This window comes from Onychomys torridus, chromosome 2 (genome assembly GCF_903995425.1).
Source record: "Onychomys torridus chromosome 2, mOncTor1.1, whole genome shotgun sequence".
NCBI classification, from domain to species: domain Eukaryota; kingdom Metazoa; phylum Chordata; class Mammalia; order Rodentia; family Cricetidae; genus Onychomys; species Onychomys torridus.
The window spans coordinates 10,809,975-10,829,079 of record NC_050444.1 but is presented as its reverse complement, the minus strand read 5'-3'; the positions used below and the strand labels follow the sequence as shown (position 1 = coordinate 10,829,079).

Below are 19,105 nucleotides of genomic sequence, written 5' to 3'. Positions count from 1 at the left end.
GAAAGGGACATAAATACGTCAACATTACACTGATCCCAGAACACAATGGTTCAGATCCTAAACACTCCATCAGAACTTTCCATCTGGGAGAATAACCCAGGAACTAGAGATGGAAGGGACTGTGGAGCAGAAAGCATTCAGCAGCCTGGACTTGCCTCTAACCTGAGGGACAACCCATTGAGATAGGCTTCAAATGCATAACATTATCCTGGGGCACAGTGCACATCAGTCTATTCTGACTAAGCCTCCCTCATTCTCCTCACACTGAGTGTTGCTGTCCCCTGTGCCATATCCACTCTGCAAACCTCCTAGGAACCCAGATTGTGTGTCCTGTGCCTCAGTGCTACACGTCAGTCCATGAGCTATGTAAGGCCCGTGCCATTCTGTCGTTTTTGTGCTCACAGCTTTCTAAGCCTTAACTGTTCCCCTCCCCCTCTGTCCATGCTCATCCTCCCCCTCAGCTCAGACTGACCCTCCAAATCTCCACAAGGCCAGTTACTTTCCCAGACACCTTTAGGATGGGTCTCTGTCCTTTTCAAGAAGTATCTTCACTTGGTCTCTTAAGGCATAGAGGGTGCCTCCTTTGCATGAGAAATGTTCCCTGAACAAAGAAAAGTCAAACCACCACAATAATGTTTGGCAGTGAAATCAGTGAAGCTAATTGTAAACTTGGCAACAGGTAATCCTGAACACTTTCTACATGACAGTGTCTTGTTGGGGGTTGCACTGTGCGTTCGTAAGATGTTACTGCTAATATTCCCATGCTTCCAGGTAGGTAGAAAAACCCCAACTCTTTAGATAATGACAGCAAGGCCCTGAGGCTAAGGAAGTCGCCCAAGGCAGGGGTGTAAACATCTGTGGCACTACCACCAAAAGCTCAGGCTCCAAGCCTACACTTTCCTTCATACCATTATTTCTAAACACTATGGCAGGCCCCGGAGGATTTGAGATAGCAGCACTACTTTCACATGACACTGAGTTCATGCTTTCTCTCCATGCAAACAGGCAGTGGACTGTACCAGGACTGCGATTCCCACAGACTGCACAGGGATGAGGAGGGGGGAAGGCAACCCAGGGACTTGCCCAAACCAAGTATCTGTTCTAGCTTTGAACTTGAGTCTGAATTTCTAAGACAGTAAGTACACAGCAACATGAATAACCCAGATGATGTAAATTCTGTGGAGTTAACATGCCCCAATAATTTGTATAGATGTTCAGGAATCTGAAAGGGCTTCAAAACCATTGTGTATGCTACTGAAAAAGAAATGCAAGCTATGGTTTTCATTTCCCTATAAATCTTACCAAAATACCAAGTCTAGAGTTTCCAATAATGAATGTCAATGAACAATAATGTAGTTTTGTAAATTTTCAATCAATAAATTTTGATTCCATACTTTATTTATTCATTGTTATAAAAGTAATCTCTAGATATATTTAAGCATTACGCAATTCATAAAGGACCTAATTGGAACCTAAGAAATACAACTTGCTTTTTAAAAGTAGAAAAATTTGCCAGATGGTGGTGGCTCACACCTTTAATTCTAGCACTTGGGAGGGAGAGGAGGGCAGATCTCTGTGTGTCTGAGACCAGAATGGTCTACAGAGTGAGTTCAAGTTCCAGGATACCCAGAGCTGTTACACAGAGAAACTGTTTCAAAAAAGTGGAAAAACTCAATTCAACCAGTCTGTATGAATGTGGTTGGCAAATTACATGCTTATTTCAAACTAATGGAACAGCTTCCCAGATGCCCAGCACAATCTGGAACTCCATCATATATGAAATTCGGTGTGTATTTAAATGATTCTAAAGCAAAGCACAATTAGAAAGATATACTTGCTAGGGCCCAGGATGAGTCGCCCAGGAAGAGAAATTCTAGATCACATAAGAGCATTCTGAATTAACCACACAATCAATCACCTCACATCCAGCAACATGGAGGGGTGCCTAGCTGCACAAATCAAATTTACTATTTTATAACTTAGATGAAACCTAATTGTATTTTATCTGTTTAAGATAAAATTAATTTTATATTTTATCCACACATACAATCACAATTATGAAAAGCAGCCTGAGTGTCAGAGGGCCATCACTACAACCTGGAGAAGCAAGGATACAGCCAAGGGAGTTTGTCACGCCGCCTAATCCTAGCTTCTGGGACTGGTACCATTTTTCTTGTGTCATGAAAGCATCGGGTTCAGGGAGCTTAAATCACTTGTCCGATACCACCAAGCTGCATAGGGAGAGCAGGGATTCAAATACCCTTCTAACTTCATTTTCAAAACTGACTGCCTCAAGATCCAAAGTTAAACACAAACAGGAAAGTAAATACCAAGAAAGATACAAACAAAACTGAACCCGCAAAGAAATATAGCTCAAATGTCTGTGCCTACAACCTTGCAAAAGTGCTGAATTTGTCCTGTTGAGATGCCCGCTTCGAGAGCAATGCCCTTGGGGTCCCCAGACTATAGCACCAAGCACTGGCCTCCAGCTCAGAAGCCAGAGTATCTGTCCTCTGAATACCTCTGGAAACCCTGAAAGCGGAAAAAGAGCAACTTCATCTGGGGACCACTACCATCTCCTCAGCGAGCCCCTACAAACTGTGCTCACCTTTCAACTGCTGGGGTGAAAAGTCAGAAACCAGCACTGTAGAGATACCTTCATTACTAAGAAAGCTTCCGCTTCCGGGTATTAAAACTACTTCCCCAAAGCTAAATCGCATGCATTTCTGCCTTGAAGGTACCCAGTTTGACTCACCTCAGGACAGCACCATCGAGTGTTTGACCCTGAGTAGACAGGAAGGGAAACCTCGGTGCTGGCCCTGAAGCTGGCTCTCCATCGGGACCTTCGGCTCTGATGGCAGCTGCTCAGTTAATTGCCTTCCTATCTGGGATCTGAGTGCAGATTCCAGAATCCCTTTCCAGAGGGCTGCATTCTGTCCCACAGGAAGTCTGCTCTGCCCCACGCTGGATGAGTGTGCTACCTCGGCAGTGCTCCTGAGACACTGGACTAACCACACTAAAGCCAACTGTACCTTCACTCTGGCAGCCCGGTGAAGGGTTTCCGAACCCCGACACTAGGTTTCTCCTCCGATGCAATAAGGCTGAGTTAAAAGTCCAGGTTTGATGAGCACAGAAGCCCCAGGTAATTCACGAGGGATAAAAAGCAGGAGAGAAAACACATGTGTCTTAAATACCCTGTAGGTGTGGTCTTGAGCATCTCCAGGGGAGGAGCCAATCCTTGGCGGGATTTTTGAGGGGCGGGGTCTGAAATGGGAGGAGTGGACCCCCGCAGGGAAGATTCCCAACACCAGGGTGTGCTGAAGCCTCAGCACTTACTTTACTGGCCTCAGTACTGAATTCACCATGAGGGCAGGCACTTTACTACACACAGCTTCGACCTGTTCTGCTCCCAACTGTCTTTGCAGGCCTGGATGGCTGGTTCCCACTTCCGGTGCTCCCGCATCTGTCCTACAGTGGTATGATCACCACTCCCAACTCCTCATTTAAGTTCAGTTTCTTAAAACGGAATGCAAGATCCCAATAGCTTTCCCTGGCCAGCACCTTGCCACACCCATTTCTCCATGCAGAAAGCTCAACTCCGGGTGTACGTTTGGGAAGTACCCCACGGAGTGTCTTCATGGACCACTTCCCTAAGGAATGTTCGTCCTACCGGGCAGTGGTGGCGCATGCCTTTAATCCAGCACTCGGGAGGCAGAGCCAGACAGATCTGTCACAGAGATCTGTGAGTTCGAGGCCAGCCTGGTCTACCAAGTGAGTTCCAGGGCAGGAGCAAAGCTACACAGAGAAACCCTGTCTCAAAAAACAAAAAACAAACAAAAAAAAGGAACGTTCGTCCTTTACTGGGATTTCTTTCCTCTTCCAGGACATCTGTCACATAAGCACCCATGATCTTTCACTCTGTTTTGTTTTTCACACACAGGTCACATTTTCCAATGATTAAGTCCATCAGGAAGAAGCAGTATGCCCTACAGCTCTGAAGTCACCCACAGTGCCCCCACCCCATGAAGACCTAAATACCTGGGGGATGAATATGCACACGGAAAAATCAGTTCGTGAACACCACTCTTCACCGGTCAAGGTCACGAAGACCAAAAGACATACGGAAAAAAATGTCTTTGTAAATATAAATTGGGAAAGCTAACAAAATCTTAACTTACAAAAACACTGTGCCCCTTCAATGCTGGTACACAAATCTCAAACCAAATCCTATCAATTACCGATCGCTGTCATTTCCTATAACTTAAATCCATACTACCAACCGCTGGTAAATGAAGTACTATAGAAACACCTATTTCACAGCTTCTCACATAAGGGATGCTAACGCACAAACTTTGCTGGAAGTCAAGTCTCAGTGCATCTTTCAAACAGAGGAAAGAGGGAGAGAAAGGGAGGAGGAAACGGATGGCAACAAAAAAATCTTTTTCTGATAAGTGGGCCTAGTCTCAGTCACTGTATTATCCACAGATTTAGCACCTAATACAATTCCCAGGGCATGGGCATTAAGGAATTCTTGAATGAATGAGCCAGTAAGTGCCTAAATAAAGGCAATAATGGGGGTGGAGGCAACCTACAAGCTAAAAACTCAAGATGTTCATGAGAATACAGTTTCCATGACACATATTAGACAAGTTTCTCACACAGCGATGTGGGCCGGCTCTGCGTCTCCTTACCTGATGCACAGGCACTTTCTGCGGGGTATTCTGGGGTGATGGGTGGAGTTGTGCCCAAGGCTGGTGATGAGGGTGAGGAGGGGAAGACTGGTGAAGGCCTGGGTGGGGCTGCAGTGGAGGACAGGTTGGCAACTGCTGAAAAGACGGCTGACCAGGATGTTGCTGGCCGGGCATCAGTCGCTCCTGGATTGCCTGTGGGTCTGCAAGGCCCACACCAGGACAACCGTTGGGTCTCATGTGCCCGGTCAACTCCCTCGGTGCCGAGGACATGCTCATGAATGGACGAGGCTGCTGCATGTTTCTGGAGCCTATGTTCCTCTGTCCGAGTCCCATGGCACCAGGGGGCTGGTGAGATGGCTGAGGGTGGGGCATATTTGGATAACTGCCAACTTCCATTGGCATCCCAGCACTTCCGGGCCTGACTTGTGGCGGGGGTGTGCCTGCTGGATTACTCATTGCTTTCATGGGTGACATGGGAGGTGGAGAGGCGTAAGTTCCCTGAGGCTGTGAAGGATGCATAGTTTGTGTGTTCATTTGGTTAAGTGAGCCACTGGCGTGGATGGGCTGCTGGTGCATTAGTCCTTGACCACTGTTTGATGGGAACCCTACAGCATTGGGGTATCTTGGTACGGACTGATTCATTGGAGTACTGTTTGTAAGGCCTAAATTTTGATTCATCCCTGTACTGTTAACTAATCCCTGATTTAGGTTACTGTAAGGGTATCGAGAATACTGCCCTGAGTTGTTTACAGTAGGGGAGGGGGCCGTCTGGCTCCGAGAACTAAAGTTAAGGGTTTGCGGCCTGACGGTCCCTTGCTGAGGAGGATTTGGGGAGAATCTGGGACTGTGGGCAACGGATTCTCCGTGGAGAGCAGTAGGGGGGTGGTGGTGAAACTGCTGTACTGAGTGGCGCAGGGAAGGTGCCATGCTGGGGCTCTGCTGGGGCATGTGCGACAAGTGGCCCGGTCCTGAGGTGGCAATGAAAGGATTTCCCTGATTGAGGCCCTCTTGACCTTGGGAAAACTGGCTCATCCTCTGCTGTGGCTGGCCATGCTGCTGCATGGAGAAATCCCCACGTGCCATATAGCTGCCCATCTGCTGCATGTGCTGAGGGTGACCCTGTGCCGGTGGCCCCGACGGAGCCGGCTGTGGTTGCTGTTGCTGGTAAGGGGCTCGTATCTGGTCTGGTACCGGAACAGCCCGAGGGCCCCACATGGAGCCACTGTCCACAAAAGATTGCCCATGCCTTTCATTTTGCATGCCAGGATAGACTCCCATCTGACTGCCGCCACTGCCTCCATGTGGCACCTGGGGAACAGGAGGGGTGTGATACTGTGAGTGTGGAGATGCCAAGCCGTTCCCAGGGGCACTGCCCATCATCCTGTTAGGCTGATCCATCAGGTGCATCTTTTGTTCGTACTGATTATAGTGATCAAAATGGGTCAACTTGGTTTGATTTTGATTCGTAGAAGGATGATGAAGGGGTGGCTGTAAGGAGGCGAAACCTTGGTCTATGGGCATCTGCTGGCCCCATGGGATTCACTGGGTTTTCAGGGTAGCCACATTCCCCAAGGCCTTCAAGGCCTTCACTGAATATATTCCCATCCTCGCCAAAAAGACTCATCATTCCTGGATCCGCCATCTTCTTCCAACACACGGCTCCCCCAAACACAGCTTGGGAGCTTGTCTGTGCTTCTTCACTGAGGTGCTTGTCCTCAAAGCCTACAATCCTTAACTAATCTTCATGTCATTCTAAATTTCTTTAATTCTCTTGGACCCTGCCGTGTCAGGCGAAGTCTGGATATAAGTCCTAGAAGGGAGCAGGAGGTAGGAAGAAAGAAAAAAGAAAACAAAGAATTAGGAACAAATGATAAAAACTGCCAGTATTTTACACATTTGAATTTAGTTTCCATCAACAATACTAAGCTAGGCCCCTTGCTGAGCTGTATTTTACAAATCTAGTTCACTTTAAGGGAAACTCATTAGCTTCTACCAGACGCATTATGATCGGTTACGTAGAAAGCCAGCAAAACACTAACCTTAACCTTAAATTAATCCATTCACTACACTTCCTCACATTCCGTTCTTGGATGGAACAGAACAAAAGAACACAACATGAAGCAGCAGCAGCTGCCACAGCAGGCAAGCAGATGTATGAATATAGCCAAGCAGCCCATCTGCTGAACCAAAGCCCTGGAAATGCTCTGGTTACCACCAGCCGCCCTTCACCTCACTCCCCTGAGCTGTGCGATCAGATGAGCGCAGCACCGAGGACTGCGCAAAGCCCAACTTAGTGAGATTGACTGGAGGATTATACAAATACCAAAATCAGTCATTTTGTACAAATTAGATATTTACAGCCACATACAACTGTCTAACAGCAACAGGGCATCTAACAAGAAAGCGCCCATAATGAGGTTGAAAAGCAAGCTTGAGAGCAGCACAATAAATTCATAATTTCATTAGGCTTAATAGCAGGAACAGACAAGATTGAGGAAGAGACTACAAGAAAAGCTTCCATTCTCCATGAGGACAATCTGACTCGTGGCTCTGGGCCCACCACGTTCCAGATTTGCAGGGTGGATGGTAGCAGGGTCCAGACACCAGCTTCATTATGCTCCACCATTGACTCTGGTGAGAGCTAAGGGCCGGACCACTCAGGGAAACGAGCTGGTAACCGATGACTATTCTTGTTGGAAGAGACAGAGACCTCTTCAGAAACTAGCCAAAACTGGATGTGACTTTAACAGAAGAAAGTTAAAAATATCCATCAGACCTTTTCAAACCCTCCTAGGACAAAGCAGGACACAGCAGGAGGGAGTGTGCTCACTGGCGCATCCCTCTGCCTCCTATGCTAACAGTAGAGCTACCGGGCGCTCTGCCTTCTTGATACACTCTTTCTGATAGATTTGGGGTCAGATTAAAATAACCAATTTCATTTGAAGAATGCTTCAACAGCCAAAACAGAAAAGTGTTTTTGTTCACTGCTTACTGAATCAACAATCTAATAAAGAATGAATTCACATAAGAAAAATGCCTAAACTCTTAGACATCTTTGGAATTTAACTCTTGGATGTCCTCTTACGAGCACATTAAGCACTGTGTGACACTGACCCACTTGGGGGAAGCAAATGGTGAAGACTTTCTAGCGATGCTCTAAGCAAACTCGATCATGAATTCTACTACTATACACTTCTACAAGAATACCGAAATAACCAACTCTGCTGAGGAGTCTCCCCCCACCCCATTAGACAGATAAAATCTGCTTCTACCTGCTCCAGTCTCACATATTCATAACACAGAAGAAGCTCTGTTTATGGAAGTGTAAACAACATTCTTGCTCCCTGTCTGCACTACAGACATGACACCTGAGAGGGTGAGACTGTCAGCTAACAAAGGTCTCCTGACTCTGCCACTAACTGCCATCGATTTTCTGATGTACTTTCTCCAAATACAGAGGTCAGACAAGGAAGACTCAGGTACACATGAAAGCCATTTTGCCGAAAATGTGCTGGTTTTCCGCAGAATGACTAAAATCCAGAGCAAGGAATAGAAATCTCCAGTGCCAAATGCAACAAATATTGACAAATTTGTACCTAACCTAAAAAACTTAAAAAGTCAGTCTTCATTTACTCAAGGCTCACCCTTAACTTCCTAGGAAATAAATAGTGCAGTGGACTTGCAAATAGCTTAAGCCTGCCATGCAGGCCACTCAGCACGTCCTCTTAAGGAAAGCAGTGTTGCATATATGTTCTGGGAGACCTTGCTTCATATCCCAACAGCTTCATTGGCTGGGGCCCACCAAGTGTTGTGGGGAAACACCACAGCCTGGGAAGATCCTGGCCCCCTCTGCCCTGGCGTGAAGGGAGCACAGATGCCCCTGGTACCTCTCCTGCAGGACCATGGAGCCCACCCAGGGCATCACAGAGCCAGCTTGGAGCAGTGGCAGTGGGGTCGGCACTTGCTTTTTATCAGCTAAGGGCCCAGCAGAAGGGGAAAGGAAGTTGTACAGGCATGAGAAGAGACAACACACGGCCTCGCTGAGAGTAATTATACCAGACACTGGCCTTTGTTCCCCTCCTTCCAGTTCCCTACTCATTCCCATTAAGAATCCACTCCCGGAGGCATCAAAAATGCCAGCATTCTATGGTATCAAGTGAGCATGTCACCCACTGCAGCTGTGACCACACTCAGGTGTGCCCCAGGCTGAGACATTCAAAACCTGTGGCTCTGCAGTCTATCAGCAGTAACTGCTAGCATTCAGGCCACTGACGCCACCTTGCTTCTGTTCTGACCCCCAAGATCAGCTGGCAACTGTGCCAGGAATCCATCTGGTAACTACGGTCCATACTTCTGACCTAACCCACCTAATTAATTGAGTTTGGTCATCTTTTTATTGGATTAAGACCATCTGAATGCCCAGGTTGCAGCTGCAGTATATAATTTTCTGGTTTTAAAAATGTTTAAAATAAAACTCCATTTTGAAGGCTTCATCCTTCTCTACATTCAGTGCCTATGGCTACACATCACTGCCAAGTGGGCCACATCTAAGAGGCACAGTCAGAAAAAAATGTATACTTTCTAGTAGCCATGTATTATAACTAGCCAGAAGAGAGTGAAAAAAATTAATAATTTCCATTTAACCCTTATGAAACCTGGTATGAACTGAAAGAGAGTTCACAAGATGCATGTGTTTGGAGGTGAGAAGGAGGCACAAAACTGCCACCTAAGAGAACTATCAGCATGGGCAGAAGTATACCACAGTGCCAGTTACAAGCTGGTGAGCACTTTTGAGCCTTCTGACCCTAGCCCCTCTTCATAGATGAAACACCCTTTTGTAGGTTAACGGGACAGAGTGTCTTATAAAGAATTTTAATGACAAACAGTTTCCCCCAAACAGAGTGATGAATGAATAAGATGACTGCATGCTGAACAGGGGCAAAAGACGACAGCCAATACTAGGACTACTTTATCCAGAGATGAGTCTAGGGAAGAATGTGTCTTCCAACAGAAGCAAATTAAATTCCTTTCGAAAAATTTTCCAGCAGTCTAACTTTTAAGAATAAGCACACAAGAGAACCAAGCAGAGACTGCTGGTAACTTCCCCGGGAATAAACAGGCACACCTAAACAAGTAAAGAGCACAGAGAACCAACAATGAGCTGAGGCTGTGGCTCGGACTGCTTGCCCAGGACAAAACCATGGGCTTACTGTCACAACATCTCTGAATTTTTTTAATTAAAAAAAAAAAAATCAGCAGTGTGAGCAATGAGAATACAAGAAGTCAATGAGAAGTTATAAATATTTAGGGATTTAAAAGGATTTCATTGTATGTCAGTTTTTATTATCTAGTGTCACATTGATTAGTTAATGCAGTGACTTTCCAACCTCACAAAGTTAACCACTTCCTAATTACCCACAATTCTGAAAGCATGACATCATCTGTGCACTTAGGCTTTTGGTTTGGGTTTGGGTTGTTTTGTCTTTGAGACAGGGTTTCTCTGTATAACAGCACCAGCTGTCCTAGAACTCACTCTGTAGCCCAGGCTGGCCTCGAACTCACAGAGTTCTGCCTGCCTCTGCCTCCTGAGTGCTGGGATTAAAAGCGTGTGCCATCACTGCCCTTCTGCACACTTGAGTTATAATGCAGTACCACAATGCTGCAGACTTTTTGTCACAGGCATAAGAACAGAAACCTAGCAAGGGAACAGGTAAATTCAAAACACCTTTCAGATCCAACTATATCCTCTAGTTCAACCACATGGATGGCAAAGCTCTTCCATGAGTGTCCAGCACACCTGGGCAAGTGTGACATCTTAGAGTAGTTGCTGAGATACAGAGGACTTCTTGGCTGTTGTTAGCTTTGCTTGTGGTTCCTTCAAGCTCTCTACCTCCAAAGGACCTAAGAAGAACAGGCGGAGACTCCGGATGGAGGGAAGCACACATCAGAGTCTCCAAAGGCATGATCTGGGACACAGCACATCAGCACCTGTTCACAACCTAGACAGAGACCACTCGGTCACCAAGGGGATAGCACTATTCAAAGAATGAAATCCACATGACGACAGGTGGACACACAGAAGATAAAGGGCTCTCTGCTGAGTTTGAATTCAAACTGAAAGCCCTAAACAGAGCCTATGGGCAGCCATCTCCCTACCCCAACACAGCCTCCAACAGCCAACTTGGAAAGAGGCAAGTCCAGTGGGGCCCATTCTTGCTGTTGAGAAGGGCATCTATCCAACTGACAAGCATCCAGACAAAGGACTGGGGAAGTGCCTCCAAACAGCATCAGAACATCGGTTCATCCCCAGTCAGCTTTAGATCTGCCTTCTGGACCAAGCGGTGCCCTTCCAGAGCTCTCTGGCCAAGACCACATTTTCTTCCTCATTTATGTGCTTGGGCACTGCTGATATGCCATGACTGTACTGCCTAAGCCAGCAGCTACTAGCCACATGCTGCCATTTAAAATCAGCAAAATTAAGTAAATTTTAAAATGCAGTCCTTACTCTTACAAACTGCATTCAAGTGTCCAAGAGCCATTCATCAGATGGCACACGCAGAGAACACCTCCATCAGTGCAGAAGGCCCGGACAGCAAGGCTGTTCAGTCCATCCTGAAGGCCCTTTCCAGAAAGAGACCATATTGACTAGTACCCATCCTTGATCACAAAGGTTTATATTATTTCAAAGGCCAATACTATCCCTTGTGAAACAATGTGGTATTTTTCCATATGTGCATTTAACTATACTTGAACCTATAAAATCTCTCCTTTCTCTGTTTCCTAACACAGATTTCCATTTTTGATCATTTTAGCCATGACAGGCAAAATTCTTAACTATGCAGAAAAGTATTTGAAAAGCTGAGAGTTCCTTCTGAAGGCCTTCATTAATCCAAAGTACAAAAAACAAAACGGGGAGCATTCAGGAGGCAGAAGCAGACAGACCACTGTAAGTTTAAAGCCAGCCTGGTCTACATATCAAATTCCAAGGCAGTGTTACAGAGTGAGACCCTGTCTCAAAAACACCACCAAATGAATGAGTGAATGAATGAATAATGAACGAATGAGTACCATGGAACTGGTTATGGAACTCGCTTGGCAGGTATATAAGCCTGGATTTGATCCCCAGAACCACAGAGTAAGTTCTGGAATGTAATAAGGATTGCATTGATGGTTTTCACCAGATAGGAAGCAATCTTGATGATATAAGATGGCAGACGGCTATCTGACACCCTGCACATACAATGCTAAGCCAAACAGATGTGGCCCCATCCTCAGGCAGCTTGCTGCTCTAGCAAATCCCCTCAAGTGTTCTGAACTAGCTCAGTTTGCTCACCCTGTCTCAGGCCCATGTGGACCTGAACCACCACTTCCTCTCCACCATCCTCTTCCTGCTACACGTGAGGCCTTTGTGGACCAGTGAAGGACATAAAATTGGAAGGTGACCTGGTTCTCCCAACCAAGAATGGCCAATCCTCTGCAGTACTATTGAGTCATTTCTTGTTTGCTGTGAAATCTTTAAAGGCCTTCCCTTGGCTTTCAGGATCCTGTGCGTTTGAGCATGGCTGGATGCATGCTGTCATCAGACGCCCAAATGCACCCCCATTCTGAATGCCCTAAAGTCCTTCCTTCTGCCCTAACCTCCCTCTAAGGTACATTAAACTCTGAAGGATTAACATCTACCCCTCTGCAACCTGTTTGCTCTGGCCTCCTCATCCCTCAAGTGCAGCCTGGCTTCTTTTCCATCTAGGGCTTCCATCCACCTGAAGACGCTTCAGGACTCCCTCCTGGAGGTGTCAGGAGATGCTCCCCGGTAGGGTCACCTAGCCGAGGGTTACAAAGCACCATGCACTCTGCTTTGTGTTTCTTCATGTGACTCTTCCTAGAGACAAAGCCTTGCCATGAGTTGGCTTCTAAGGACAGCACTGGACCTCAGCCTGCAATGCAGAATACAGCCTCCTCAGAGCACCCCACCCCCATCCCCACGATGGAATCTGCATATGAATGTTGGGACACCTTGCTCTCAGGCTATGAGTTTTCCTCCATCACAGTATGGAGGACCACTTAAAGTGAGAACAAACAATCCCAAGTGATACTTGTTTCAGGAAACCGAGCGAGTGATACAATAAGGCATTTAAAGGGGAAAAGAGGTCATGCTGCATTTGCAACTGGCCAACAATATTGACTTTATCCAAAAACATTCCACCAGTTATTAGTGGTAAACCTAAATGTTTAACAGTCTGTAGGCAGTGGACACCTAAGAGTGTTTTACATCTAAAGGTATGTTCATCTGCTTACCGATCACTTTGGTAAGAAAGAAAATTCAGTTAACAATAGTCCAGCACTATGTTACATAATATACTATTTCACAGGTTTCTTGCAGAAACCTTTCAGTTATTTCTACATAACCTTGAGATGCCTGAATATTCTAAACTGCCTTTTCAGATGAAAAGTCGCCCCCCCCCCCCATTAGCTGAGAACTAGTGTTTGCTTTAAAGGCAACAAGTCAGTCAGTACTGGGTAACAACTTATGACACTGAGGACACCTGGTATATTTTTCTAAATGACCAAAACAATCATACTGCCCCATCCCCAAGTTGTGTCACCCCAGTACAAAAAATCAGAAAGTACATCCTTCAGAGAAAGGCCTTCACACTGCAACCCAGCCTCAACTGTCAGCCCTGAAGCCAGTTCTTTTAAGACAGACCATGAGCAGGCATGCAGCACCCTGACCTTAGCCCAGAGGCAGCTCGCCTCCTACCACACTAGTAAAACAAATTCAGCATGGTCTTCATGTTTTATGCAACTTAGCATGGCCCCCCAAAAGACTGCCACACAGTCTAATAATGCCACAGCATTCAACACTGGGCAGCACGAGAGAACTGAGAACACTATTGTACTGTCTCCTTGTGCATAAGTAAACTGTGTATCTACTCTCCTAACTTTTTAATGTTATCCTAAGTAACTTTAATACAGAAGTTAGAAGAGCAAATGTAGAGGCAGGTCCAAAAATATATAAACTTATTAACTAACCTAGTAAGGCAGTGGCAGTGTACTCCTTTAATACTAGTACTTGGGAGGCAGAGGCAGATGGATCTCTGTGAGTTCTAGGCCAGCCTGGTCTACAGAGTGAGTTCTAGAACAGTCAAGGCTACACAAAGAAATCCTGTCTTGGAAAATCTAAACAAATAAATAAATAAATAAATCATATTTAAGTTGAAGAAAAATTATTTCTAGACTCAACCATCTTGCCAAAGACTGAAGGAAGACTAATTCTATAAAACTTCCTGATGCTAATTTTACTAAATGTTATCAAATACCCTGAGATATTATAAAGGCTAATGACACCACATTTGTCAGTCTAATAAAAAAAGAACATTAGAAAATGTTTTTCTACTCATTTTTTATCAAGCTACTGGTCTCCTATGTACAAACCCATCTGAGTGTTGAGCATGTTATTAAATGAGTGTAAAACAGAAGAGCCAGGGAAGAGAAGCCCTGGGGCCACCCTCTGTCCAGGTACCCGGGCATCACAAACTTCTGGAAGACACCAGAGGCCAGACAGGACGACATGCTAAGGGCAGCCAAATGCTCCTGGGGGGAGTGTGCTTTGCTTCACGTCCTGCAGCGGAACCAGCCACCTGCAATGGCCATTTCCTATAGTCTTTTACACTAAAAAGGTGCTGAAATACGTTTTTTCCGTATTTCAGAGGGAGTTTAAAAGTGTATGCAACTAGGCTGGAGAGATGGGTGAATCAGTGTTAAGGACATTGGCTGATTGCTCTTCCAGAGGACCTGGCTTCAATTCCCAGCACCCACACAGTGCCTCACCACGGCCTATAACTTCAGTTCCAGAACATCTGACACCCTCTTCTGGCCCCCGTGGGCACCACAAATGCATAAGGTACACAGACATATATGCAAGCAAAATACCCATACACCTAAAATATTTTTTTTAATGTAAATGTACTCAATACTACCTGATTTGAAAGGCAGAATCAGGAGGTCATTAAAGGCAAATTTCTGATAAACTAATGTCTTAGTCAATGCTCAACTGCTGTGAGCATCACCAAAAAGCAAGTTGGGGAGGGTTATTTGGCTTACACTTCCACACTGCAGTCCATCACTGAAAGAACCCAGGACAGGAACTCACATGGGGCAGGAATCTAAAGGCAGGAGCTGATGCAGAGGCCATGGAGGGGTGCTGTTTACAGACTTGCTCAGCCTGCTTTCTTACACAATCTAAGACCACCAGGCCAAAGGCAGCAGCACCACCCACAATGGGCTGGTCCTCGCCCATTAATCACCACATAAGAAAGTGCTCTAAAGGCTGGTCTACAGCCTGATCTTGTGGAGGCATTTTCTCAATCAAGGTTTCCTCTTCTCATATGATTATAGTTTGTTTGTATCAAGTTGACATAAATCCATCCAGCGTAACTAGCAACATTCTTTTCCCTATTAAAAAAAATTTAGGCAACACCTACAGATGAAAATAATTCGTTCTCTTTGCTAGATCAGCATATATGTGGTGGAAAGCCTCGTCTATCATGAATCAACATGAGCACAACTGCAAGCAAGTACCACAGGATAGAAAACAGGGGTCCCTCAACAAGCTGGAGGGCTTTCTAGGACCAATTGATGCAAAAGAGAAATACATGGGATTCATTTAAGATCATATTTCCAAAAAAGTGAGCGGTGTAACAGCAGACTGAATCATAAAGGTGGGTTGAGACATTTGAAGAACATCTAAGAAAGTGTTTTAGAAAACTGCAGGGAACCTCAGGAGGTTAGATCCATAGCAAGAACAGAGGAAAACATAGCTATGCCTCAATAAGTGAAGCACTCAATTCTTACTTCAAATAATCGTGTTGACAAGTGAGAGGGAATTAAGGCTAGAATGCAGAGTTTCGTACCCACTATTTCATAATCGTTTCCAAATTTAACAGAGCTGTAAAACATCTTTACACCTACATTTATGATATTCAAGTATGTTCTAGAATAATCAAAACTGTCAGTTTTATGCAGCTAAACCCACCTGATATGTCTTTGAGCCAATTAAATGCTTTGCCCACATTAGCATGTGATTTAAAAAGCTTTTCTCCACAAGCTCCACATATTTAAAACTTTATATTTTCCAGCATCTACAGGCAAGGCTCAACTGTAATCTGCCCTTTCTCATTCCACAGAATCATCTAGGTTTCCTTCCCCAAAACAGCTCTGTGCTGCAGAAAAACTAATTTGATAAAACATTTTTAATATCTAAGCAAATTCACTCATAAGCTAAATCTGACTTTTTATTACATTGCATTCTGTGACAAACTCTTACTCTTTTTCCACATCAGCATGGCATTTTGAAAGCTGACTGTAATAACCTGATTCTACCTCATCTTATTCCCCCTGAAAAATCACCGAGCAAGCCACATCTGACTCTGCACTTTATGGGCAGTGCACAAGATGACTGAAACAAGGCTGCAACTGTAACCTGTAGGCAAACCCTATGCTTCAGTTTGAAAAGAGCTCTTCCATCTCAAATGTCTACAGTGTGTTCGTTTTGATCACAGATCAACTTTCAAATACACCTTAAGTTGGCAAGATGGACAGACCTCACTGCAAGAAAAGTCTCATGCGGTGAGCTGAGCTGCCGCCAGACGAGGGAGCATAACTGCAAAGGCTGCTGGGAAGTTTCCTAGCCTTACTTTATACTTTATGAAGAACCAGACACCTATCCGACCTTAAAATACAGACTCCATTGAGACCTCAGAAGCTGCACTCACCCATTTCTAAGATTTTATCAAACTTAACTATATGTACCAGCTGTTAATTAAGTTTTTGTACTAAAGATTTGTATTAGAATTGTTATTATCCTCATTAATCATATTTATATAATATCCGACCTAGACACATTCCACGTTCCCATCCCAAAGTCTACCAACCACATCTACAAACATATAGAATTCTCCACCTCATGCCCGTTTCTCAGAGGTAATTTCAAAAGGTTTCACCATTACACAATTCCAAAGAACCTAAAGAGTTCAGCTGGGGGTGGTGGCACAGACCTTTAACCCTCACTTAGGAGGCATAGGAAGGAGGAGCTCTGAGCTCCACAACAATCAGGTCTATGTAGTAGTAAGCCTATCTCAGACAGACAGACAGACAGATGGGGAAAAAATAACAAGGAATGAATGTATCTAAAGATTTCTCACTATTTACTTGGTTTCACGCCAATCAAAACCAGCGGCAAAAGCAAGCATATCTCGGATTTTCTTCTGTTTTGTTTTGTTTTTGAATCAGGGTTTCTCTGTGTCGCCCTGGCTGTCCTAGAACTCCACTACCCTAAAGCAGCGGGACAGCTTCTAGTAAAAATTCTCACCTACTACTTTGTACTTGAAATGGTCTGGAGCACCAATATCTAATAACTTGTGCTTGCTACATGCAAATGCAGTGATCACTGCATTTAACCTACCAGAATCAGGTACCATCCTGCAGATGAATTTAAGTTTTCTATTTCCTTAACTATGATGGAGTCCTGTTTGTTCTTCCTACTGTTCTTTGGATAAAGCGCCTTTTGAAGGTCAAGCTGAGACTATGAGCTGCATCTTCATATTTCTTTCATTGCAAACCACTTCAATATGCCCTGCTGTGCCTCTAAATATGCCCAACGCCTCCCCTGGGTGGGCACATTAAGGAAGAGCTGGGCATGCCAGAATCAGCCATCTTATAACATCTCACTACATTATTAGCATAAGAGCACAGAAGCAGCCCAGGCTGTGCTGACTACCCAGGGCCTTTCCTCACATGAGCAGGAACTGAAGAGGGAATTACAACATCACTGTTTCTGCTAATCTTATGCCGTTCTGAAGAACAGCACACTCTGCTACCTTTCGAATTTATGCCTGTGTGATTCCCTAGCCTGGCCTTCCCAAACCTAGGGAGGAAAGGAAGCAGAACTGGGGTGTTTCCCACCATTAGGGCCAAAGAACCCAGCAACCTTCTACCCACATTCTGAGGCACCCAAAAGAGAAGTGCTGCGCAAGAACTCTCCAACTGAGCTACATCCCCAAGCTATTAAGGAAAAAAAAATCTAAAAATTCAAGTTCTTCTGCCATACTTGCTACATCCAGAGATTACCAGTCACGTGCCTACTGCCACTGTATTAAGTGGAGAACATACAGAAGTTTTTCATCCTGGTGTAAAATTCAATGACAAGAGCTGTGGGGTTAAGGCATGTGTTCACAGTGTGCAAAGCTCATGGTTCAGTGCTCAACACCAAAAGAACAAAAAAGAAAGGTGTTGGCAATGCCAGTCTAGAAGCCTACCTAAGCCCAAAGAGCAAGTAGGACGATGGCCAAGGCAGAGAGCTGAGGAAGCCACCAGACTCTTCCCTGTGGCTGAAGGGAGCATAGCACACTCAGATGTCCGCGCACACACACCAGGGAGGCTTCTTCTGGGGAGGGACTATAATCCTTCCTGAATTCAAGAAGCCACTGCCAAGGTCTTGCGCTATGGCTGTAGAAAGACAGACTTTGGAAAAAATAACAGTAGTAAGATGTGGAGCACAGGTTAGGGGAAGTGGGATTTAGTGTAAGGCAGGAGCCAGGAAGATCACCTTGGCACTGAAGAGGAGATGGGACAGCCACCAGCCATGCTCCCTGGCTTCTGGATGACTGGGATTCTGGCCTAGGTGAGTGAATGGCTAACATCACTCACTAAGCTGTGGGGCACAGAAGAGAGGCACTGTTTGCGTGAGTAGGAAGGAGACACCAGGCAGATGCACAGGGCTGTCCTGCAAACAGGGCAAGGGAAAGTAAAATGCCAATCAGAGAAGGTGGAGCAGAAGACACTGCCCATGCTATCCATCATCAGACGGAAGGGCAGGTCTTGACGGAGGAGATTGTCAGAATGTGTAGACCAGGGGGAAGAGGCCAACAGTGTCCTGACATGCAGGTGAGGTGAGACAGCACACAGGACAGAAGCCAACCCAAGGATAAAGAGTTCTGCAGGGTCTGACAACACCAGAAAGAGAAATGGGCAAGGCGGGGCTCTGGCCTTGCTGAGAGCTGGCAACTATTACAGGCAGTTAACACACAGTTGTGGGTTCCAGTGGAGAACAGAGACTGCTTCTAACAGCTGAGAAGGAGAGAAGGTTGATCAGGAGCCAACGTTTGTCTGCTCAAAAGGAAGACATGGAGCTGGGTTCAAAGCAGAGCCACGTGACCCTGGGGCAGTCTTTTGCCTTCGGTGGGCTGCAGATAAGTGGGAGTGGCAATGGTATTTACTCCAGAAGAAAGGGGAGAGCTGGGGGCATTCGTATCTGAGACACAACAATGCCCAGTGTTGGTACGCACTAAAAGCACTGTTAGGTAACACATGCCCGCACAGATGCCAAAGGAGGGCCGAGCCACCAAAGAGGAAAGACA

The 19,105-nt window shown here is 45.4% G+C and overlaps 1 protein-coding gene across 1 annotated transcript in view; it reads right to left on the bottom strand.

Moving 5' to 3' along the window:
* The window catches only part of Chd7 (chromodomain helicase DNA binding protein 7), a 184,350-nt gene that overhangs the window by 119,334 nt on the left and 45,911 nt on the right, over positions 1-19,105 (bottom strand). The window contains 2 exon segments of the mRNA XM_036178057.1: positions 4,692-6,221; positions 6,223-6,501. Coding sequence (XP_036033950.1) covers positions 4,692-6,221; positions 6,223-6,333 — 1,641 coding nt within the window. The 5' untranslated portion in view covers positions 6,334-6,501.